Source organism: Balaenoptera acutorostrata, chromosome 4, assembly GCF_949987535.1.
Source record: "Balaenoptera acutorostrata chromosome 4, mBalAcu1.1, whole genome shotgun sequence".
Classification (NCBI taxonomy): Eukaryota; Metazoa; Chordata; class Mammalia; order Artiodactyla; family Balaenopteridae; genus Balaenoptera; species Balaenoptera acutorostrata.
Genome location: NC_080067.1, coordinates 128,944,140 through 128,969,272, shown reverse-complemented (window position 1 = coordinate 128,969,272; position 25,133 = coordinate 128,944,140). Strand labels below are relative to the sequence as shown.

General features: G+C 32.3%; 1 protein-coding gene across 2 annotated transcripts in view; it reads right to left on the bottom strand.

Annotated features, from left to right (window-relative positions):
* Positions 1–25,133, bottom strand: part of NCAM2 (neural cell adhesion molecule 2) — a 497,247-nt gene that overhangs the window by 30,351 nt on the left and 441,763 nt on the right. The window contains exons 13-16 of one of the 2 annotated variants that reach the window (XM_007164136.2): positions 22,370–22,489; positions 19,986–20,107; positions 9,571–9,751; positions 602–3,237 (exon numbers count right to left, since the gene is read on the bottom strand). In XM_007164136.2, the coding sequence (XP_007164198.2) occupies positions 3,131–3,237; positions 9,571–9,751; positions 19,986–20,107; positions 22,370–22,489 (530 nt within the window). In that variant the 3' untranslated portion in view covers positions 602–3,130. Of the gene's footprint in view, positions 1–601; positions 3,238–9,570; positions 9,752–19,985; positions 20,108–22,369; positions 22,490–25,133 lie in introns of those variants that run through there. The other variant, XM_007164135.2, reaches the window with a different exon arrangement.

Below are 25,133 nucleotides of genomic sequence, written 5' to 3'. Positions count from 1 at the left end.
GCAATTCTTTAAGTGTTTCAATCTTGTTCTTGTCTACCAGTAATTGATGCACATATGTACACTTGCATAATGGTTTGGGAAAGAATAGGGCTATAGAGTTTATAAAATCTACTTATTCCCAATGAATAATAGTATTAGGACAGAAAAATAAAAATGACAATTTACTTAAGGTTCTTCCATGTAAGAAAAATTTCATAGGAAAGAAGATTTTACTACTACCTCCTAGGCTTAATCTGTTAGCATATCTAAAATGTGGTTTGATGGGCCTTAGAGCTATATGATAAATAATTAGAGTTTGAATTGGGATAGAGAGACATGTAAGGCTGAAAGATAAATGGAGAAAAGAAGATAGACTTTGAAAAATTGGGAGAAGAAAAAAGGAGATTTTAGATTTACATAAAAAATTAATCATGATACTTCACATGCAGATAATGGTGATTATGCATAAGCAAATCAACCTAACTTTACAACTGGTATAATATGGTCAAAACAAACTTTTAAAATGATTTTCACATTGGATGATAAGATATACACATCAATAAACATAGGTACATATTTCTGATTATACACAATGGATAACAAAACTCACCTTACACACAAGTTCATATTTACACATTTCAGACACAGAATTTTATTTAAAAATCCACTGGATGAAAAAGAATTATTGGATGATACTAGGGAGAATTTTTATGTCCTGCTTACCAGTCACATTTACTTAGACCTACAGCAGACATTAATTAGACAAAAACGTGCTGTCAGTTAGACTTTATGGTTGCATATAACAAGAGTAAAGCTCAAGTAATAAAAAAGATAATTCAGCAACACTTACATATTATTAAGATATTAAAAAAAAAATCCAAGAAGGTAATTTACAACCTCTAAGGTTTCATTTTTTGAAATGCAATAGCTGAATTGTTTATAGTTTTGTGCTTTCCTGTTTCTTATAGACGTAAGACAAAGCACAGAGTCGATTATTTTAAGATGTCTGAGAATTTTTTAAAATTTTTGCATATCTTAGAACTGTAAAATAACTGTTAATCTAAGAATAAACATTTAGCCAAAGGATATATAGCTCATTAATTTTAGGATTAATATCTTGATCTGTACTTAGATGTTTAAAAAATCTAAATGAACCACTCATTAAGTGTAAATAATTCTGCTAAGATATTAGAATGTCAATTTTAGGCTCTTTTCTGAACTGTCCAAATGTCAGTCTAGGTATCATTCAAACCAGACTGAGTGTTCTTCTTATCACTGTTGGTGACTTTGAGTCATAGAATATAAAATTTCAAATAAAAATCAACTCTGTTATCTTACTAAAGACATATTACATGTTCTTCACAAAAGTATTTTGTAATCATGAACTAAATCAAGATAATTTCTATGACTTTCTTATGGAAATATTTACAATTTATTGGAGAGATCCAGTCAGGTTATAATGAATGGGAAAAACTGTTCATGGAAGTGTTATTGGAACTCCTTTCTTTCCCAGCACTTGTTACATGTTAGTAATCAACATATCTACAAGTCTTATCCAAACTCATGGAATGTGATATGCAATCATGGAGTGTAGTATGCGATTATAATTAGTTCTTCAATAAACAGAACATTGGCTCTTTTAATTTTAAAAATCAAACATTCCCAATAAATAGGTTAAATCTCCACACTGCAAAAATTGGAATTGGGAAATCCCTTTGTCTCAGCAAGGGAGAAAGAAGTGTGTTTAATCTGTGAATGGGTCACTTCTGCATTCTACAGGTCTGTTGTTAGCTCAGAAGAAAAAAGTACAGCAGTGGACAGCAAAGAGTATGGAAAAGATAAATTACAGAAAACAGGCTACCAAAGGCAGGTCTATCTTTAGATCATACATGATAGGATCCTGCAGGTATTTCTTTAAAAGACAGAGAATACTTTCATGCAACCAAACAAATTGATTTTGATGAATGAATCTCAAAGCCCAGAAACCAATCATTTGATTTACCATGTAAGTTACAGTCACTCTTGTTAACATATATAAATCTGATTGCCTGCTAATTGTCCTAAGTGAGTAGTAAGAATCACTTGATAGCATGTGGTTGGGAGTAAAAAGCACAAAACACTCTTTTCTCATTTTGTGATGAATGAAAACGTGAAAACAAAAGTCATTTACTCATGTTACTCCCTCAAATCCAGAGGAATCTCCTCTGAGAGCTGGAATCTAGTAATACCCCCTTCTCATCTCAATTTCCTCTTCTTGAAAGTAGTAGCTAAAATATTTACTTCTCTCTCTGATCCTTGCAAAGAAATTGACTCAGGTGTCCAGGAAAAAGTAATAAATACGTATACATATTGTTAGAACATGAATACTTGATGCCACCTCAAAACACAATTCCAATCTAGTGCACAGGGTGCAACTCTTTAAACATATTCAAACTTAATTTTTATTTATTTTGGGGCAACTGCAGAAGATATTTTCACTTAATGAAAAAAAAATTTGGATTTTTAAAAATTGGTTTTCAAATTGAAGAAAAAAAACTCCATTTCACTTTTATTCCTTATGACATTTTAAGTCAATAAAAAGAAAATAAGGCAGCACAATAGGATACACACCTAATATAATAAAAGTTATCAGGTTTACATTTTATATAAATGGTAAACACAATGAAATATTGTAAATGTTTTATAAAGTTGGAAACTTACATTTAAAAGTATAACAATCCAAACCAATATAAAAGATCCACAATTCTACATAACAAAATTTCTACTTATACAATGTATGGCCATGGATATTGAGTTATATTTGGAAAATAATCAAATGAAAGATTAGATATAGCAAACGCTTAAGTTCCAAATAAAAGTGACATGATATTTAATAAGCTCAACTTTAGAAATTAAAGAAAAATTTAGAATGTAACAAGTTACTCTGTGAACTAGTACTTGGAAGAAACAATCCTGGTTCAGTTTCCTTCTGTGATTTTCTGACAAATTATCTACTTTAAAGGTCAACAATTTGGGGAAGGGAAAAAAGGCTAACTATTCATGGGTAAGGATACGTGCATAATTAGTTGGACCTTAGAAAATATTTTATTATAATTTTTGATTAGCCTTGTAAATTTGCAGGGAATAAAAGGAAATATATGATGTAACAACATTAAAACATGCAAGACAAACTTATGGCTATAATGAAAGAAAACCCAGCAGCATTCAGCTGCCATGACTGGCTTCCATTTTCACCTTTATTCGCTTCACAGCATTTATCTGCATGATGAAAATTATTTTTGAAAGTAGAACAAGAATAAAATAATTAAGGAATAAAGAATAGAGTTACAAACATGAAAATAAAGGAAAAGAAAAAAGTGACAGTAGGAAAGAAAAAAAGAGAAAATAATTAATACAAGATGTACACAAAGCCATCACTAATTACCTACAAAAAATTATTTTGATACAAGACAGAGAATTTTAAAAATCTAGTATAAAACGCTTCTAAATAGTTGTCACATATTAAAAACATAACTCAGTTCTATCATTGATTACTTAAATGTGAACATCTTAAATATTTTTTAATGAAGATACAACTTATTAGAGAAAGGTCACCAGTCATTCCACTGTGCTACTGGTAAATTCACACTGTTACTTAAATGAGCTCATCATATTCTGCAATGTTTGCTGCTAGTTTTTTTTTTTTTTTCTGCTATCATATTTTCCTATAAAACATATTTAATAAAAGTAGTTATATTTTTAATAATGAATGAAGTACCAAGAAATATAATTGAAAATGACAAGTTCACACAGTGAACATTTTCAAAAGAATAAAAGCAAGGAACATTAACTCAACTGGCCATAGGCATACTCTAGACATATGTTATTGTTGCTCATTTAAAATAATTTTGAGAAACAAAGATCATGAAAATAATTTACAGAAATTTACTTTTGCATTATGTACTAAACCAAATAAATATTGTTTTGCATGTATCATTAGTATTTAGATTTGACTAAGATTTTCAGATAGTTAAAATGAAGTTCTTCCCAATTAACTGAACTTCAATTTCACCATTGTTTTAAAATGTCTTTAATTTAAATTCTAAAACAATCATAACCTTAAGAAAGCATTTTAGTATTTGCCATGCACTTGAATGTTTTGTTTTCTGTTCATGTTGAGTTATTTGGAGATGAAAGGGTATATTAGTCTTGCTGGAACTAGAGTTGAATGCTATCAAAATAATTTTACTCTACTGTTCATTATAAGTATAATCAAAAAAGTCTATTAAAATAAAAATTAACTGAAAAATTTTAGCAATATATTTATTGGTGGTGATCTATGTCACTTCTTGGTATGGATGCAATTATTTTCCATCAAATTATAATGAGAGTCTATGTTAAACTTAGACATGTTTTCAATTCATAGTAACAAGAGAAGAAAAAGGAAGCAATTTACTAAGGGTTTTGTTTTGTTTTTGGTTAAAACAAACAATATTACACATGTCCTAAAGCCAAAAGAAATGATGCAAATTTTTTTCAGAGTCATTTTATCTCCAAGAATTTTTTAAAGCTTTAGATTATACTCATTCTACTAAATTAGGAATATTTTTAGTCCTTAAAATTACAGAACAAATCAATAAATATCATTTTAACAGCCTCTAGTTCCATAGATGGTTTTGTAATCAGTTTTACAAGAATTAATTTGTCATCACTACCCAATATTTTCATTGTTTATAAAATAAAATGAGATGGAATTATGCTGTATGAATATTCCAAAAGAGAACATAATTGTGATTTTGCACACTCTGTTTCTATGTGAATCAAGGAACGCAGCTTTCAAAATAAACACATTTAATAAGTGAAGAAAGGAAAATATTATTAATCATAAAATAGTTTTCAAATCAGAATCATGAACTATGGAGAAATGTGGTGTCCACTAAGATACGTACATAGAAAAGCCATTATTATCAATAGAATATATTACATATGAATGCAAGGTAAGCCTACTGTTAAAAAATAGTCCCTCAGTCCAACAAATAAATGTACTCTAGATTTAGCTTGCTGCTTTACTCAAAGAGTTAAATATATCTGAATGCACATAAGTAATGGGTTTTTAAATTCAAAGTCCGTAAACTTTATTTGGACAGTTTACAATGCATGCTAATTAAAACTAAATTAACTTTTAAACTCCATATATTCTCCAAATTAAATAAGGCTTAAGATTTGCTAGTTTATTATACATAACTAATTTAAAATATGTTTGAATTTCTAATGTGTATTTTTAAATGGAATAAGAAATTTAACTATAAGAGTAATTATGATGAAGGCATATGAAGATCATTTTTTCTTATTTTGCTGATACATAATTTTAACTCTATAGTATTTTGTGGGTTTAAAGGCTCCCAAATTCACCATCAACTATCACAGCTTCTAAAATTGTCCCAAGAATCCTCCCAGAGCTAAATCAAACAATTCTTGAACTATAAGGGCACTTCTTTGATCTGGCTTTCCATGAGACCTTAGCAGTCTCTGGATTCAGTCACAGTAAATAATATATTATTTTGTGACATTTTTATAGATAAAATAAATCTTTTATCTTTCCCTTTTCCAGTAAGATGATCTGGTTTTGTATCATCTGTACAGTTTAGAGGGGATGAATTCTATCTCCTACCTTCTCAGGTAGCTTTGTCTGTACATCTGTATGTCTGACTTTTCCTTGACTGCTTGATCTGTTTAATCAGCTGTGAAACACGTGCTAGCCTTTTTCATCATAAAAGTCCTTCTAACGCTGACTATTTTTTCCCCCTCTGCTCACCTTCATACAGAGCTTCTTGAAAGCATAAATTAACATGGACTCTAAACCTGCTAACCTCCCATACAATCCTCAGCTCATTCCTATCTAATTTCTCTTCCAAGCACTTCAGCAGAGCTGTATGTAATAAGCACATTTCACATCTCTTTCAATTGAGTTGTTGACCTCTCAGCAGCATCTGAAGGGGCAAATGTGATTGATAAATTTCTTCTGGAAATATGACTGTCTTTTAACTTCCAAGATACTACAGTCTTCTGTTTTTCCAGGAACTCTACATCTTAGTCTCATTGGCGGAGGGAGGGGTTTCCTCGTCCTGTATAACATGGTTATACAGGACATGGTTTTTTAACACTCTATTCCTCAGTAACTCAAGAAGCACCCCTTGAACATTAATGCTGTGCCAGTCACCCTTCTAAGTACTGGTATTGGGTACTGGGAAACATCTATGAGTATCACAGACATCAACTATTTCTCATAGAGCTTAGACATTACTCACTGTGTGGTTTTATCCCCACCCAGGCTTTAAATACCAATTATCTGTTAAGGCTGAAAACATCATAATGTATATTTCCAGGCCATGGCTGTCTTCTCATCTCCATACACACATATCTAACATCTATTTGACAATTCAAACCTAACGAATACCAAACCGATTTATGTTTGACCCTTACTCTCCAAATCCTGCTCTGTTTATAAGATTCTTCATCCTGAGAAACGATGTTAACAATGTTCCAGTTGTCCAAGCAAGAAACTTGAAAGTCATCAATATCTACTGAATCCATTCTGTTACACAGGCAGGTTAATCTACATCTACAACGTGTCTGGAATTTATTCATTGCTTTCTTTTTCTACTGTTATCACATTTTTTCAAGCATTCATGTCCATCCATCTCTTGCTTCTATCCTGATGAGCAAGATTAATCTGTCTGTAATGTCTATCTATTCATATAATTTCCCTGCTTCAAATGATTTCTTATGACTTTCAGGATCTGTTTTAAAATTATATACATGGTTTTTAGAAGACCTTGGATTGGTTGGGTCACAGATCTCTTGGTATCCTTATTTTTGTTCACACACCTCCAGCTTCTCTCCCAGCCATCCTTTTTCTAGTTCTTAAAGCAAATCAAATTCCTTCTTCTTTCAGAGACTTCTTCCACATAAGACACTTTCCCTGGAAGGCTCCTTCCTTACAAGTTTCTTTCAGAAAGTCACTTTCCAAGGGGATCCTTTCTCAAGCCTCACCTACCCCTATAAGTTAGGTATACTTGCCAAAGGCTCTCATGGCAGCACACTGCACCAGCATATCTCTTAGTTGTAATTACTTGGTGGTTATTCTAACTCTTGATTAATGTCTATCTCCCCTACTAGATTGTATAGTCTTTGAGTGCAGGAACCAGTTCTGTACTTTTCACAGATAACTCCTCTGCACTCATCACAGTACTTTCCACAAAGCAAGACCCCAGTGAATAACTGGAATGAATGAATGAATAAATCTTAATATTGCAGAACCAGAAGAAACCAGCTTAGGGATTAGGAAATACATATCAAGAGAAGTTAAATGACAAGAGCAAAGTTGAAACTATAAACCATTTTCCTTCTAAGCACTGTCCACAAACTAACTTTCCAAAACTGAAACAAAATGTTTTTATAGTAAATGCATCATAGCATACTTTATTTTTGTGCCTCCATATATATATATATATACACACACATATATATATTCTTCATATATATGTTGTTCATATATATTCTATCTTTATTTATTTATCTTTTGGTTTATACTTACTATTGGTTTTATTAACAACAGTTTCTTATAAAAACAGCATAACAGGGACTCTGGGAGTATAATGTAAGGTAACCTGCCTGAAATCTATTTTTTTTACAGTTTGCATTTTACCTATAAAACTAAAATATTGTCTTCCATTTCAAAAAATATTCATTTTTATCTTGATTAAAGATGTAGGAGGATGTTGTAAATAGTGCTGCAATGAACACTGTGGTACATGTCTCTTCAGCATAGCACAGGGAGATCAGCGCGGTGCTCTGCGACGACCTAGAGGGGTGGGATAGGGAGGGTGGGAGGGAGGCTCAAGAGGGAGGGGATATGGGGATATATGTATGCATATGGCTGATTCACTTTGGTGTACAACAGAAACTAACACAACATTGTGAAGCAATTATACTCCAATAAAGATCTATTAAAAAAAACAAGATGTAAGAGGATGAAGTTCGCTTTTGCAATCCTCCTTTGAAGATTCTGACTCAGATTAAAAATCATATTTATATCATGTTCCTGATATCTGCAGAGAGGATAATTACTACAGACATAATGCATTATAATTGTAGAAGCATTTATTGATGTTTAAAACTCACAGAAACAATGAACTTAATAGTTCATTCAACCATTCTTTTTATTAGGTGTATCATCTTGTAAGGACATGGGATTTGCCATATGATTTAAAGTAGCTCTGACCTTGAACAAATACTTTAGCCTCTCAAAACTGTATCTGTAAAATGAGCATAACTCTTTGTTGCTCAACTCAGATTCAAGAATAAGATGAGATAATAAGTGCAGAAGTACTTTGTAAATTATAAAAAGTGCCAGCACAATATGATACCCAGCTATCCATATTATTTCTAGATACTTCCAACTTCCTAATTTCAAATTATAATTGGAAGCACTTATTAATTAATACTAGCAATGCAAAGCCATGATATAAATTACTTTTAAACCATAAAACCAATAGTAATTACTTTTTTATAGAAAGATTAATTGTATAAAGCTGCTTTCAATTGAAAAATGATGTATAACAAAGTCATACTAATGAAATTAATATTAATTTGAAATTACAAGAGGATTAAATAGCATGACTGAACTGACAAATTTTTTTTCCAGTCTCAAAAATAGTATGTAATACTGATACTCTATTATAATATGACTTAAGTAAATCATGTTTATGAATATGCAGCTCTGATGTCTCTATCTATATATAAAGAGTATGTGTGTATATATACATGTATGTATAAATTTTAAATTTTAAAATTTTAAATATGTAAAGGAACGATGAATGTTAAAATATGACCAATATGACAACTCATTAACAGAGTTAACTGACTATGAATCAGGACAAATTCTTGCATCTTCACCTCTATAGCATGTATCTGAAAAAAATTTTAATATCCCTCCTGTAGACTTTGACAATATCACTAACATAAAATAATGTAAGCACTATTCCCTAATAAAGGTAGCCACCAGTGTGCTGTGACCACCAATAATGAGTGTCCTGTGACTTTTTGAGCTTCTTTGAAACTCTATTCATAGTTCTTTCTGCGGGTGTATCTGTGGTTGTTTCTGCCTCATTGTGTGATAGATTTTATCTTTCCAAACTCAACTTGCTTAGTCAGGCATGAATGGGCTCATTTTCCCAGAAGTGGAGGACCAGGCCTCATGTGTTTGGCAGAGAAGTTTTCTCCTTTGCAAAAGTTTTTTCTGGTCTCAACAAATATTTTTCATGTTGATTTTCAACAGTTTCTCTTATCCTCCATCCTCCCCCTCTGCTCATTCTCTCTCTACCACTTCAACCACTAAAGTTGTCAAAGTGCATTTACAAATGAACCAATCTTTTATGGCAATAGCAACTGAGAAATCTTGATTAAGACGTAAATAATCATGATTAGACCCTAGAATTTATACTTCCTTCTATAAAATTATGTTTTCAATATTAAGAAAAAAATCCAGAGGGGTTATGAAAGATACTATCATATTTATTTTCAGCCTAAGAAAGCATATAGTTTGCTTACCTTTAATAATGTTGGGTTTTGGTGGCATGCTGAACTCATAGACTGTTGGTTCTGAATATCCCAATCTATTGGCAGCTGTAATTTGAACTTCATACCCCATTGTCCACTGTAGATGCTCTAAAATAATGTGGTCTTTATTTCCCTGCACTTTTTTCTCTAGCCACTGGTCTTCTTTATCTTTCTGTAAAGGCAATACAAATATATTTTGCAAATACCCATGCAATAAAGTTGTGATCTTTAAAAAAATAATTTATCTTGAAATGGAGCAAGTGGGTTTATTAAATCAAAAAGAAGGATATTTTCTCATCCACTGGGATAAATGAAGTTGTATATAGACGAAGTTATTTCTAAGATTTTTCCACAAAAAATGTAACTGTTTTTAAATTAGCTGAAGAGTGGTAATTCATAATTAATCCTTGATGATTCAAATGATAATTCACCTCCATTAAGATTTTTTTAAAATTTCACATATATCAGTTTGCTGTTTAGCCACTTTGTTGATTATTAATAATCATGTGAACAGGGAAAACAAAATATTATATATAGAAAAAGCTTAACATACCCATTAAAATAATTTCCAGAGACTATTGTTTAATGTTTGGGGCAGGGCAGGCAGTGGGTAGTAAAATGTCTTACAAATAAAGTCTGGATTTTTAAAATAGATTTAAATTTCCATTATCATTTTTTATTACTATGATGTTTTGGACTTATAATGAAACAACATACAAGAAAAATTATTACCTGTTAAACAAGTTATTAACATAAGAAAATAAAATATGTTGTCCTATCCTGAACATTCTACACTTAAATCCAGATTCTTTTTCTAAAATAAATGCTTTGGACAACATGCTATTTGAATAACCCCTTTAAAAAAAATACTATGACTACAGTTACAAATAATTGAAATAATTTTATGGATTAAACTATCCTAAGCAACGTGAACATTCAGCTGAGGCATATGTTAACCATTTAAAGTTTAAAAGGTAACCTCTGCCTGTGTCCCTCATCTCTATTACAGAAATAAGGGTAGCAGCTGGCTCTGTTAGCTTTCATGAGGAAGCAAAGAGGAAAACTGAGTAAATTGTATATTCCAGGGCATTAAGAATCATAACCACTTAACAAATGACAGCTATTATTAAAAAGAAACTACTTCCATAATAACTATATAGAAATGAAATATTTTCTCTGAAATCACATATCTAATAATCCAATAATCCATCACTGCCATTGAAAATCTCAATTTCCCAGAGGTGTAATTATAAATAATTTGTAACCTGGACATAGTGATAGATAGACACATAGATATATAGACAGATAAATGGATCGATTAGTCAATCTTTTTTTAACCTCAGAGCTCAGCCCAGTATTACTTTATGTTGAGCCAATATTTTACAATGTTTATTTGACTAGAAAGAATAACAATGTTTTCTACATTTATAGTGAAAAATGAGGATTTATTATCTAAAATCAAATTGTGGAAGTTAAATTCATGATTGCATGAAATTGATGGTACTACAAATATGAAGTATCCTTCAAAAGGAGATAAGACCACATTACAGTTTTGGTACCATACTGTGATTCTCTTTTCCGACTTAATTATTTTTGGTTCCATAGAACTTTTATTACAAAGGAAGTTGGTTGGCCTCTTTTGTTGCTTCATCTAAAACTGGAGATACTACCCCTCTCCAAGTGTTTCGGACAAGCACTTAAAATTATCATATAAACAAGAGGTAAATTCCCTTGCTTTTTGAAACTTATAAACTGACTAATTTATTAGACTGGGCTGGTGTCCAGTGTTATGAAGTGTACTGAAAAGCCATTGGAAAACAACAGTTTGGACCAGAAACCTTGTAACTTGTCTAAGTCATTAAATGACTAGTAAAGTTAAGAAAGGGATCTAGGTGTGTTTTTGAATTGCTTAGAATAGCTGTGTCATTAGCCACGATTGCCCCAACATCCGCTTTCTTCATCAGTTCATTCATCAATTATTCAGTCTTTAGTGGATAGTGAGACTCTTCCAGAACTATGAACACAACAGTGAATAAAACATGTACAAATCCTTGTTTTGGAGTTTACAAACCAACACAGAAGGAAGACATGAGTTCTTTGAAAAACAAGAGGGTGTTTTGGGAGCATATAACAGGGAGAACTAATAGAGTCCAGGAATCAGGAAGGTTTTCTCTGGGGAAGTAATGTCAACTTTGCTGGAAATAAGAAACTCCAGTACCGTTTTTCTTTTCATTCATGCTCACCTAGTTAATGAAGATGTGATTCCTTCACAGAAGTTTCGATCCAAAAAAATAGGCAAAATGATTGAAAACCTCAGAAAGATGCACAACCACGGGGAGACGTAAAAACAGACACTGTATGTGTATTGTTTTAAGTACATGTAAAAGCGCTTCATAGGTATTGACTAAAAGAAATATAAAGCTTAGAAAAATCTCCACTGAAAAGTAATTTTAGATCATATATGATATATGACATATATACACAAACATACATATAAACAGTAAAATACATATATAAATCTTTGATATATTATAAATTGTATATAGACACATATACAGAAAGGAGGAGATGAGGAGTAGGAAGACTGAATGATTAGATAAGGACAAAGTTACACAAAGCAGTAGAGAGTTGCCCCTGTGGATGTCCCCTTACCTCAATAATTAAGTATAAGTTCTAATTTATTATCAAATGCTTGGTGAAAGTGAATATTTGTGTGGAAATCCAGAGTTGAGTTTTGCTTTGGATCTGAGTGGAGATGTGGGTAAAGGAGCCAGAAATAAGCCAACAGCTGATATCTGGATTACCCTAGGATACAATTTATTATTCAGAGGGACGAAGAGACTTCACATCCTTTAGGTTATTCTCCAAAAATATTATTTCTGAGAATTGAGCATTTGAAGTGAAACTTCCTGACAAGCCCAAGGCATGCAGATAGTCTCTTGTGAATTTCCAATCACTTAACTTTCAATTGTTGAAGCTTTTAGCATGATAAATTAAAAGCCCCTCCATCATTTTAGATAGTTGGACTGATGGCGTAAGGAACCGAAACGAGTTCTAATAATTTCCCAAATTTGAATCAATTTCATCTTCCATTCACCATTAGACAAGGAGGCTTTTTAATCCCTTAATTGCTATTCCTAGGGAATAGGGGAAAAAAATGAAGTGGGTGTTACTAAATACTTTCCTAAGCATCAAAATCTCATTTATGCATTTGTAGAGTGCCTAATTTACAGAACTTAAATGCCGAGGGAACAATTTAAGATAATCTAGTTGCAAAAAGTTCCCCTAGGTAATTTAATGAGATGATTTGCCGAATACGGCTATTATTAATAGGCCAGTTAAATGTTGAAGGGCAGCTACTGAAAAAAATATGGTCATTTTGCTTTGATATAGTTTCTTTTAAGCAATCCTTTTTGTCAAAACATAGATAGCAGGGCCATATGACCATTAAGGGGACTCCTTAAAAGTTATTCTAAAATCATAATATCAGCATATAGGGAAATATTTGCTATCAGGTGTATAGAGAGGAGAGTGGAGGAGAGATGGAGAGGGTTTTGGTTTGCTTATCTGTAGATGACTCCTTGACTGCTTTTACTCATAATAAGAAGAAATCTATTAACTTTCTTTTCAAAGTCTCAGGATATATATGGTCAACATCATCTTAAGTAAAAACTGAGTAATTATAAAAAGAGAGGACAATAGAGGAGGTGAGCTTGTATTAACCTGATTAATTTTAAAGTTTCTGTGATTCCACTGTGTTACAATTTAAGATTGTGTGTTCCCATGCAAGGCAGTTCCTGGTTCCTGGACTTCCGGTAGCTTGGTTCAGCTATTCACTACTTGTATGACCTTACAGAAGGCCCCAGAATTCTCTAAAGCTCTGTTTGCTACTCTGAATATGAGAGGTGATTTAGCAATCTGGGTAATTTACACACACACACACACACACACACACACACACACACACACTCTCTGCTGTGATTGGGAAAAATGCAAGGTTTGGAAGTTTTTAGGAGAGTTTCAAATTCTAATCTCCTTTTTAACGTTATTATAGTTGATTCAAACTGTCTTTGTTCCAGGTCCTGAAGCTTGGTAAAATTTTGTAAACTGGACCCTACTTTATCGATTCCTACTCTCCATCACCGAGGTACTTCTTTAGGGAAAAATAAGATCTAATTTTTCCTATTCATCACCTTCTGTGTTCTCACATCCCATGAAAATTCACACAGTGCAAGTGTTTTCCCTTGCATTTATTAATTCTTGTATTTATTAATCTAGATACAGGATCATTTATAATTGCACAACATAGACTAACTTATTTATTGTCATCGATGCATTTATTCATTCAGACAACAATTAGTCTATCTGATGCTAACAATACAAGGATGAATAAAAATCATCATTTTCACTAACAGCAAGGAAAAAAATACCAAAAAGTTTAGTACTCTTTAATGTCCATAGCTATTCAATGTTGGAAAATATTTCAAAACTTAAACTGATGGCTTTAAAGAAATGTCAATATACACACCTAGACATAATTAAATTAGAAAATAAGTTATTAATAAACTATTAATAATTTATTAGAAAATAAGTTCCCTCAGCAACAAAACCTCAATTCTACTTATTTATTATTTTAATACCCTTTTCAAAATTAACTTTTCTTTTTCTATGGCCATTGAGATACAACTTTCCAGACTTTGAGTCAGGCTTAAGAAGGTCAGTTATGACCTAGAAACACATGCTAGAGCAGTGTTTCTAGGCCCTGTAGTATATTTCTCAAAATTGATGTTAGGTCACTAATTTTATTTAACGCTTCTTAGCTCAGGAAATTTATTTAATGTAACCAACACTAAGTGATAGTTATGATCCGATACCTATCATCAAATTAGAGAGAAAACAGTGAAAAACTAATGGAAGCATGTACAAAAGTATTTATTAAATTATATGGAGTTCTTTTGACATTACAATATGAAGTAGGTAAAAATATTCTGTACATAGAATAACTGCTTTAATTTTTTCTATACATGTTATGAGATTAATGTTTGTCTTTATTCTCCAAATACATTGTTTAATCTCACTGACTTATTAGAGATGTTAATTTTCACAATGGGTCCATGGAGGCACCTAATTCTGCTTTTATTACTCTAGTTCTGTTCTAATAGCTTCTGTCTTCTTAATAGGTCACTGAACAAAGTTGTGTGCTCTATCTACTACAAGATAACATAGAATAATGTGTTTCCTGATTCATAATCTATAGGAAGTTAAACATTCTGTATATTACAATATGATTAGTCTTCCTTTTCCAGTGAAATGCAGGTTTAAATATTCAGATTCAATGTCTGCTATAAATCAACACTCACATAAGGAACACATTATCTCAATTTTGCTTCCTAGCTTATAAAACATATAGTCCTGTGCACAGGGGAGTTGAAAGGTAGGGTCAAAGAAGCAATCAAGTAAAACTCATAAGAGTGTTCCTTACTTTCCAAATTTACCTATTTTATTTCCATAGAGGTTATCCAAATAAAAAATGCATTGCATAAAGCTAAATAAAATTTTAAGTTGTTCAGCTGAGCTTTACTCCACTGTGGAATTCATGCAGTTTGAGGAACTAATAGATGAAGTAGCTCGGAATCATACAAAGAACAGTAATAAGTTATTTTTGAAATAGTTATTATTTCAATTACAAGTGAAAATATCAAGGTAAATGCAGCTATAAACATTTAGTGACTGAATCTTGAACATGAAAGTTTTTAATGTGAAGAAGTAACCTGTTGAGAAAGAAAATGTGGAGAAAATTATTCCTCCCCAAGATGGGCTATTGATTGACCACATAAATATAACTTTATACTGAATCTTGGAATTTGCAATTGGGCCTGCAGAGCATGATATTTGCAGGATGGAGGAGATGGTAAAGGGAGAGAAAGAAAAACATAGGAATATGGAGATTATTTTAGTGTATTGGAGTACAAGGCATACCACTAAATGATATGGTAAAGATGAAGTGGATCAGAATGGTTGTATTTGGAGGCACAGGTCCTAGGTGATTGAGTTAAGATGGGACAGTGGATGAGGAGTCAATACAATCTCCACAGGCAAATTTCAATTCAGCCCTTACTGCTGCAAAAGTGTTTCTGCTATAAAGTCTCATGTTTTGTTTCCCAGCCCCACAGGTGACCAAGTCACCCAAATTCTGTAAGGTTCAGTTTGTCCATTACAAAATGTGAAAAAAAATCACTTTATGTATGACTATATATTTTTTTTCTTCCAAGAGTTAGCAATACCTTCCTTGAAATACAAAGGATATGAGGAATTACTTTTACAAATCTTACCGTAGAAGCCCAAAGTGCTACTAATAAAACAGTGTTCCCTGCTAAAATGCTAATAAGCTTTAGAGCAGTAACCCAGTAATTGATTATCCATCAATTATAGCTATGTTTGAATTATGCAACCAATCATTTTCATTACGGTATTTAAAATGAGATCCACTAGTAATTTTTGTAGTTAGAAAAAGCTGGCTCTTGGAAATTAAGAGGAGAGGGTTGGCAAGACAGAAATAAGATGGAATTGGGGAGAAACTAAAACTTTCTTTTATTGGTAGAGTAAACATGGATATTGGGTAAATAGGCAAAAGAAAGGCATTGCTAACATTAGCCTGGTTGGGGCAGGGTGGGGGGAAGAAAGGCGAAATAATGGAAGCTAGAGCTTTACTGAAAACAAAACTTTTGCTTTTTCAAGTTTTAATCTGAGGCTGAGCCACATTAGCTACGTGTAAAGGTAAAATATATTGATGACCTATCTAAATTTGAATCACTCAAAATTTTCTAATCTTATTACACTTAACACTTTACTTATCTGTGTCTTTGTATGTTTCACACACAACTTCTCATAGAAGACTAATTCTAATACACATTAAGGAAACCAAAGTAAACTTGGTCAGCATTTTAAATGGCAATTTATGTTTTCAAATATATACATACATTTCCCTTTGAATATCTATTTCCATTTTGTGAATCTAATTGGCTCTAAACAGATGTAGTGATACTCCAGTGAACATTTTCGTTTCAACAATGACTGGGACCACTATTTGCAATAGTGAGTAGGGGTGGGAGATGCTAAACATACTGTAATGGGTGGTTGAGTTCTGGATGGGCCACTGTTATGCCACCCAAAGTGCCAATAATGTGCCTTTTTAGATACATAGGATTCATGACAGGAGCACTGTTATGGACTAAATTGTGTACATCCCCACAAATTCATATGTTAAAGTTCTAATCTCTAATGTGATTCTATTAGGAGATGTAGCCTTTAAAGAGGTAATTATGGTTACATGAGGTCCTTAGGATGGAGCCTTAATCCAAGAGGACTTATATTTTCATAAGAAGAGGAAGAAATACCAGAGATGTGTGTGCACAGTCATGTGAGGACACAACAAGAAGGTAGCCATCTACAAGCCAAGGAGAGAGGCCTTGGGAAAACACTAAACCTGCTGAAACTTTGATCTTGGTCTTCCAGACTCCAGAACTGTGAGAAAACACATTTGTGTTGTTAAAGCCACTTGGTCTGTGGCATTTTGTTATGGCAGCCCTAGCAGACTAAGACAGCCTGTATAATGATAAAGGTAATTACTTTAACAGTATGTTGAAGACTCCATTGTTTAGCTGACCCAACTCCCAACTATAACACCTTTCTTTTAGTGGTGGTCATGAGACATATTCTATCTAAGGAGACATAATTCTAATTCTGCTTGGTGGAGTTTTTGAAAAATGTGTATGGTATTGCTGGAAAAACAGACAAATTAAGCTTAAACAACCTATTGCTCCTTTTGTTCTTTTTGCTCTCTTCACGTTCTAAAGGTAGATGTGAGGGCAACATCTTAGGAACACACGATAATCTATATGAAGACAAAAGCCAACATGCTAAGGATGAAAGAACATCAGGAAAAACAATTTGGACACCTGACTGTATAGCTGAACAAAGTCACAGCATTCCTACATATGCATGCTGTATTAATAAAACTCACTAATAGATGAAGAAAAGATACAATTTAAAAGACTAAATATTTGCCATCATCAATTGAAATTAATGATTCTGGTTAAACTCAATATAACATTTGTGTTATTTCCAATATCAACTCTTCAAAAGGCCAAGAGAAGCACAGCTTTTAGTTTTAGGTAGAAATTATACATATAGAGAGTATATTAAGCATATTTTTACAACTTGTCATTGAATTTCAGGGTTCACCACGGGATTTTATTGAGGTTACCTACAAATTCTTACCATTCATCTGAACTTTGTACCATAAATTCTTCTGGGTGCAATTGTAGGCCACAATCTGCATTCAAGTTCTTTTCTCCCAGTTTAATTCCCACTAATTTGATTTAAGCGTATGACCCTTACAGAGAGACTCTTTCCCTTCCAAAGAGTTTCCAGATGGTCAAATAAGAATGGCCAAGAAACCTGGCTTGACTACTGAAACACCATCAGATTCATAGAGAGACAAGTGAGCCTTTCAGAGTTGTTTTGGAAGGGAGGCATGAAGCCTCCATAGCAGATTAGCCATAAGACACACACAGCTCTTCATCGTCCCCAGCTTGAAACCTGCAACAAAGAGGGGTCCTGGGAAGGGGATATCAGTTGGAAATGTAAAAGACTGAACTGGTGTCTAAAATTAATTGTTGACGTATGCTACTCAAAATTAGACTCCTTTTTACTATCCTTCAGAATTGAGATGTTTGGATACTACGTATAAAATAGACAACTGATGGAAACATACTGTACAGCACAGGGAACTCTACCTAATGCACTGTGGTAACCTAAATGGAAGGGAAGTCCAAAAGGGAGGGGATATCTGTATGTGTATGGCTGATTCATTTTGTTGTGCAGTGGAAGCTAACACAACATTGTAAAGCAATCATACTCCAATAAAAATTAATTTAAAAAAATGAAAATATTTAGATGTTTGAATTTAAAAGCAACAACATTATAATTTAGAAAACTGTGGATTTGTGGGAAAATAGTTAAAATTCATCTATGTACTATTAAGGAGCAATTACACTATTTTCTAAAATATAACAAACTTGGAAAGTATTAATAAGTGTTCAGTAAACATAAACATGAAATTGAGACATTATGGGCCTAATCATAAACATTAGTAAAACAGAAGGTAAATAAAATAAATTAAAAATAAAATGATCACCTAAATTTCCAAGGTTTGCCTGATGTGGAGAAAAAAAATAGGGAATATTTTTCAATCTGTTTTGTGAGGCCACCATTACATAGACACTATAAAACAAACAAACATAAAAAAGTAATCATGCCAACTGGAAGCCAGAAAAATTTTTAAATTCGGTGTTACATTTCAAAAATTGCAAGAAATGAGTAGGTGTTGGAATACAAAAAAGATGTATGTGAATTAAAAATGATAGCTGCACATAATTTTGTCACAGAAACAAATTTAAGGGAATTTATTAAATGTATTAAAGTGAATTTTGAAAGGATGGAAAAGGAAAAAAATTAAAATAAATAGAATTGACACAGTATTATGGAGATAATCATAATCATTAGTAAATAAACTTTACAAAGTTTAAAATTGTCTTTCACTTTTAACATATTCCACAGTAGACACAAATACTCAATGGTTCTTATGGCAAAGTTGTTAACAGAAATCACTTCTAGTGGACTTTGAAGTCATTTTCAGATGAAGGCCAAGTCTACCAGGTGACTTTCTTCATCACTCTTCAACTAGAGGACATCCTTCATCCCCTGCATAGAAGACAAGTCCCAAGGCAGCTTTGAGCTGTCCAAAATCCCATATTAGTGCTAATTAAACTTGAAGAAATCTATTCCTTCTTTCTCAAGTTAAATGTGGCCATTCTTTTAAAAATGTTGATTAAAGTGATTTATTTTGTAAAATCTATATTAAATAATAAATGTATTTGACTTAATAATAATTTAATAATTCATGAAAATGAATAATAAAGTAAATTTGAGATGTGATTTGTTTATCCTACCTACATTAACTAAAGTTGAGAAGATAGCTTAGCTTGAAGTTACTAAAATCAAGCAGAGTGGAAGGTGAAATATCCTGCTAACCTTGTCAGAAAAACAGGGAAAATGATATCTCATTGCTGAAATGTTGCTAAGTTTAGAAATCACAAGATGAAAACCATAGCATTATTTTGATTATCTACGCTTAGATTTTACACAAAACAAACAAACAAGCAAACATTCTACAACATATAATGATGAATTTCAGCAATGGAAAATAAGCATTTGAATTCCTATGAAAACACTTTATCATTGTTGTTACCTAATATGCATTCACTTCTGATATATCTATGAATTCAATGCAAATTTAATGCAACTTGAAAACACTGCGCAAAATGATAATAAACGGTACTTACACTTCTATATTTCACGATGTATTCCAAAATAGGGGCCCCTCCATCATCCTGTTTGGTGATACTGAGTTTAAAGCTCTTCCCACTGCTTGGCTGTCCATGTATCGATGGAGGACTTGGTTCACCTATATATGCAATACAACATTCTTGATATTTGCACAGACCTCATATATGTAAAGAAACTGAATTTTAATTAAAAAAACACTGTCATGTAATCAAAATGTATGATGTTATCCTGGGTTTATCACTTTCTATTTGCCCTTTGTTGTGATATAAACTCTGATCCTCTTTTTACCCATCTAAGAAATAGAAGCATTCATAAATCTGGAAGTATCATGCCAAAACTGTGAAACCTCAGAACCAAATATAACGTTTATATTGCAAATGCTCTGAGAATAGAACTCATTACATTACACAAGTGTACAACTTTATTTCTTGTATTAATAGTCTACTATCATTTTTTTCTACTGTAAGTAGTTTGTAAACATTTTGTAAATATTTATGAATATAAACATATTGTCATCAAACTATATAAAATATATACCTACCAGGAAATACAATAGCTTAGCAATTAGTTATCTGTTTTAATAAACAGTTTTTAGCTAGATGCAGATTTGAATAAAGAAATTTTATAGTATCCAATCCATAGACGGGTTTCAAATTTGTCTTTTTTTTTTTTTTTAATTCTAGCTTCATGAAAATACTTCCTTTTAGTGTTATTATTCATATGGAGATGGTCTTATAATAAAGATATTTGTAATATTTTTAATATGAACAGGGATCTACTGAAGTGGAAGAATTTTCTATATGAAGGATGCCATCACTGCTTGGCAACTTGGAATGGGAATTCTCTGTCCTGTGTCACTTATGTGATGTCCTTGGGCATGCACTGGCATTCTTTGCCTCTGTTTCCTCCAATTCCCTATGGATATGGATATGGATATGATAAGGTAATACTAAGAAACTTTAAGTGGACATGCTTTAATTTGCAAGGTTCCAGAAAACTGTAGTACCTGGTCTACTCAGAGGAATGCTAAGACAGACAAACTAAGCAGAATATAGTGGAGAGGATGGCATGCCTCCCAAACTAGAGAATCTGGGGTTTTTCTCAGCAGATTACCTTTATTTCCAATACAGTGTTTATAAACTTAAGCAAGTGAGTATTTTATTTGAGAAAAGGCAAATCATTAAAGAAATACGACAATTGAGAGTGTTGGCATGCAAGTAAATATTAAAATAGCCTTGTATGTATAGTACAACCATATAGAAATAAGGTAAATGGAGAAATTATACAGTGATTGTTCATTAAAGTTAATTAAATTAGTGTGAAGGTATTATGACATGATTTACATGCAACATAATGTATTTTCAATAAATGAATTAAAACTTCTCCACAAAACAGTACAATAATGTCTTAAAATAATTCAGTAAGAGAATATGAGAAAAACTATGAAGGGTGTTGCTGCTGAGGATTATAAGCAGAGAAGGGATAGATCTCCATTTAAATAATGCAAAGTCGTTCTGGAATCACTTTAGTCTGAAAGTAGGATTATGAGTCAAGATGTACTTGCAGTCGTCCTAGTGATCATAATAAAGAGGAACTGAAAAAGACACTGGCCTCAGGAATGGAGACAAGAGAACACACCTAACATTTTATGATAACCAACAGAAAAGAACTGGTCACAAATTAGGATAAGATAATTATTGCGGTCAGTTTGCCTGCCCTAATATAAGTATATAATAGACAGGGTTATGTATAGATTATATAACGGTGTTTGTTTAGTCACACTCAAGTTTTCTCACATTTTTAAACAATTTATTCAACATAAAGGAAATCTATACTGTTTTAACTCTATCTAACTTCATGTAAATGCAGTTGACTTCAATCCAAAACAGGGTAGTAACAAGAAGGCGACTGCAATAGTTATTCTTCTTCTGCAGTCACCATTGCAATGGATTAATTTATTAGTACCTTTTTCTCACACTTAGGGTCTATGTAATTCATGGAATAAAGGCAATGGTCATGCTTCAGCAAAAGACTAGAACATTAAACATGTTACATAGATACTTTTGTACTCTCTCACAGAATATAGTCTGGGCACTACAATCTAATTAATCAGACTGAATAAGTAGGACACTTTCCTGATTGGACAATTTCCTGAGAGCAATTTTACTGTATATCTTACAGTGCACTTTTCTATTTCCCTTGCTCCAGAACAATGTTATTTTTTATAAATCTGAGATGCCACCATCTTCAGAAACCACTTCAACAAGGACATAATTCACTTCCTCCAAGTGTTGAAATGTCTCCCTGCATTTTAAAATTCCACTTAAATTTGCAAGTGAAGAGCATAGCAACAAAGAGAAAAACAGAGAAGATTACTTACGAACTGGTAATGTTTGGAAAATTTCTATTTTACTATAGTCTCCTTGTCCTTTTCCATTTACAGCTGCAACTCTGATTTCATAAGTTGTATTTGGTTCCAGGTTGCTCAAAACAACAATTGCTAAAATAAAAAAAATATGCCTATGATTAATACATTTTAATAAGTAAAACAAATCAAACTATTACAAAGTTGAGTTAACAATATCACTGTAAATCTTTCCATGAAATACCTGAAAAAATTAAGAAATACACATAAGAAGAGAATGATTTCTGAACAATCCTCCTCTTCATCTCTATTTTAGCTTTCTACCCACATGCAGTAACTTTCAAAGAAGAAAATTAGTAGCTCCTTTTGTGATACTTACAACTCACAAAGTAGAAAGTAAAATATTTTCTTTCGTCTTTTTAATATTCAATTTTAAAAAAAGGATTTAAATAAAACATCTTTACAGCATGCATTCTCAAATACTTTGTCTACTCAAAATAGATGATTTCTACAGAAGTTAATGGAGATATAGAATTCAATATCTACAAGTCTGGCCTCCAGTATAAGGTGTTTGAGTCACATCAAAGAAGTGTCACTAAGTTGACTACTGTAATAGTGGATCATTTGTTCAATAATCTCAAATCAAATCAAATTATTTTTAACACTAGCTTGGAGCTTGTCATCTCTTGTATTTTCTCTCTGAATTTCTTCTCAATTATATACCATACCAAGCCTGGATCCAACATGACACAAAGGAGAAGAAAGAATCTGAAAAAGTACAGGGATATAAAAGTTTATTAGAAACATCCCTGGGGAGTGTCAGCCCCTTTAATTTGCCAGAAAGTTTTAAATACAATTGCAGATTTCAAAATTTTGCATCTTTACAAATTCCTTCGGTGGAGCTAACAAAATTCCATAGTTGTTTCTATCCTTACTGTTTTTGCTAAAAAGGGCAAAAATTAACTAGTGGAAATGGCAATGCCTTGATGAAAAATCAAAAGGAAGTTATGTCTGGCTTACATAATAACTTAAAGTCAGATGATCAATTCATACTAGAAGATATAATCAATCATAAAATAAAAGATTAAACCATAAGTAATCAGGATCACATTTGTAGGACTATTGATTAACATGAACAATGACTGAAGACGATACACAGCCAATAAAATTCCAAAATAATTTATTAACATGTTTCTGATAATTAATATATATTCACTAAATAACATTTTTCATTTTATGTTGAATGAATATACTTAATGAATTTATTTTGATACTTCCTTGTGCTCCCTTCTTTTCCCTAATATTATCATATATACCAGATAAATATTAATGGCAAAAATATGGTTCAAATATCAACCAGACCTTATTTAATCCAGTAAAGATGTTTCAAAATCATTAGAAAGGATACATTTCCAATTAGTGAAATTTATGTTTGTATTTCTCAGTTTCTCTACCCTGTAAGAAAACTGAACTTGCTTTTGAGAGTGCATGGCCTTGTCAAGCCTCAGATGAAAACACATGGTGTCAAACCTAAGGAGGCCAAGTGGGGAAAAAAGGATTGGCAGGGAAATACAACTGATTAGAAGCTGCAAGGTAAATCAGAAAATTAAGACTTGAATTCAATTAGTTCTGACAAGCTAACAACCTGTGAGCTTTTTCAGGAAACCCAAACCCAGTTGTCCTGGAGTCAGTGAAATACATAATATCAGCCCAAGAAAAAGAAGACGACTACAATGGAGAGACCATTAGTGGACAGATGAAGCTGGTCATGAAGATTATGGAAAGGGAGAGGGAATCAAACTAAGAGTTAGGCAGCTAAAATGCTAAGAAGTTGGAATCCTATTGACCTTATAAGAGAAAGCTTCCACTCAAGGTCAGCATATGAAGGAATTCAAGAGTTAAAAATTCATCATATTTTATCATTTAATCAGTTAATAAATATAGCAAATTTAAAGCCAAAGTGAGCTAGACCTGCAGAGATTAATGCCTTATAAAAGTGTGTTTATTCTTCAGGGCTTGTAACAAAAATGCTTGGGCCGTTGGACAATCAATACTGTCATGGAGTAGTTTGTATCTGATTATCCTCTTCTTTACCCTAATGAAGAATGACTTGATGTGGCATGGGGACATATGAGAGACTCTGGCAGGAAGTAACCAGGCTGCAATAACCTTTGTAATAAGACACTTAGTGATGCAGACTTTAGACTCATGAAAGAAGTCATGTGGTTCTGGGCCAGATTCCACCACTGACTGAGATTCAACCAAGTCTTAGGACTGAGGTGGTCTCTCAACTTCTAAAGACACTTTTATTAAATGTCATAGAAACAAAGTATAAAAATAAGTTGAAAGAAGGTGTAGATAAAAAATTGTGATTCATGAAATAATCACCCCTGTATATCAATTATTTATGCAAGTGGGGATATTATCTACAGACTGTGAAATAATACAAAATAATGGATCATCTAAAATTTATTCACCTTTAACTTTCTGTTTAATGGAAAAATATTTTATGTTTACAGGCAAAATAGTCTTAGTGATACTTATAAATCTTAACATGTACACAGATAATCTATACAGAGAGTAGGCTACACAAGAATATATGAGAGTTTGCCATAGATGCTTTTACTGCTACAGATAACTTTGGTATGTGACATGCCTCTCCATATTCTATGATGTAAAGATGCAGCTGCTACCATCGTTTTAATATCATGAGATAGACTGTAACTCAGCTGTGTGGAACTGGTAATGCTTAGATTCAATTGTTTGTCTTTATGTAATC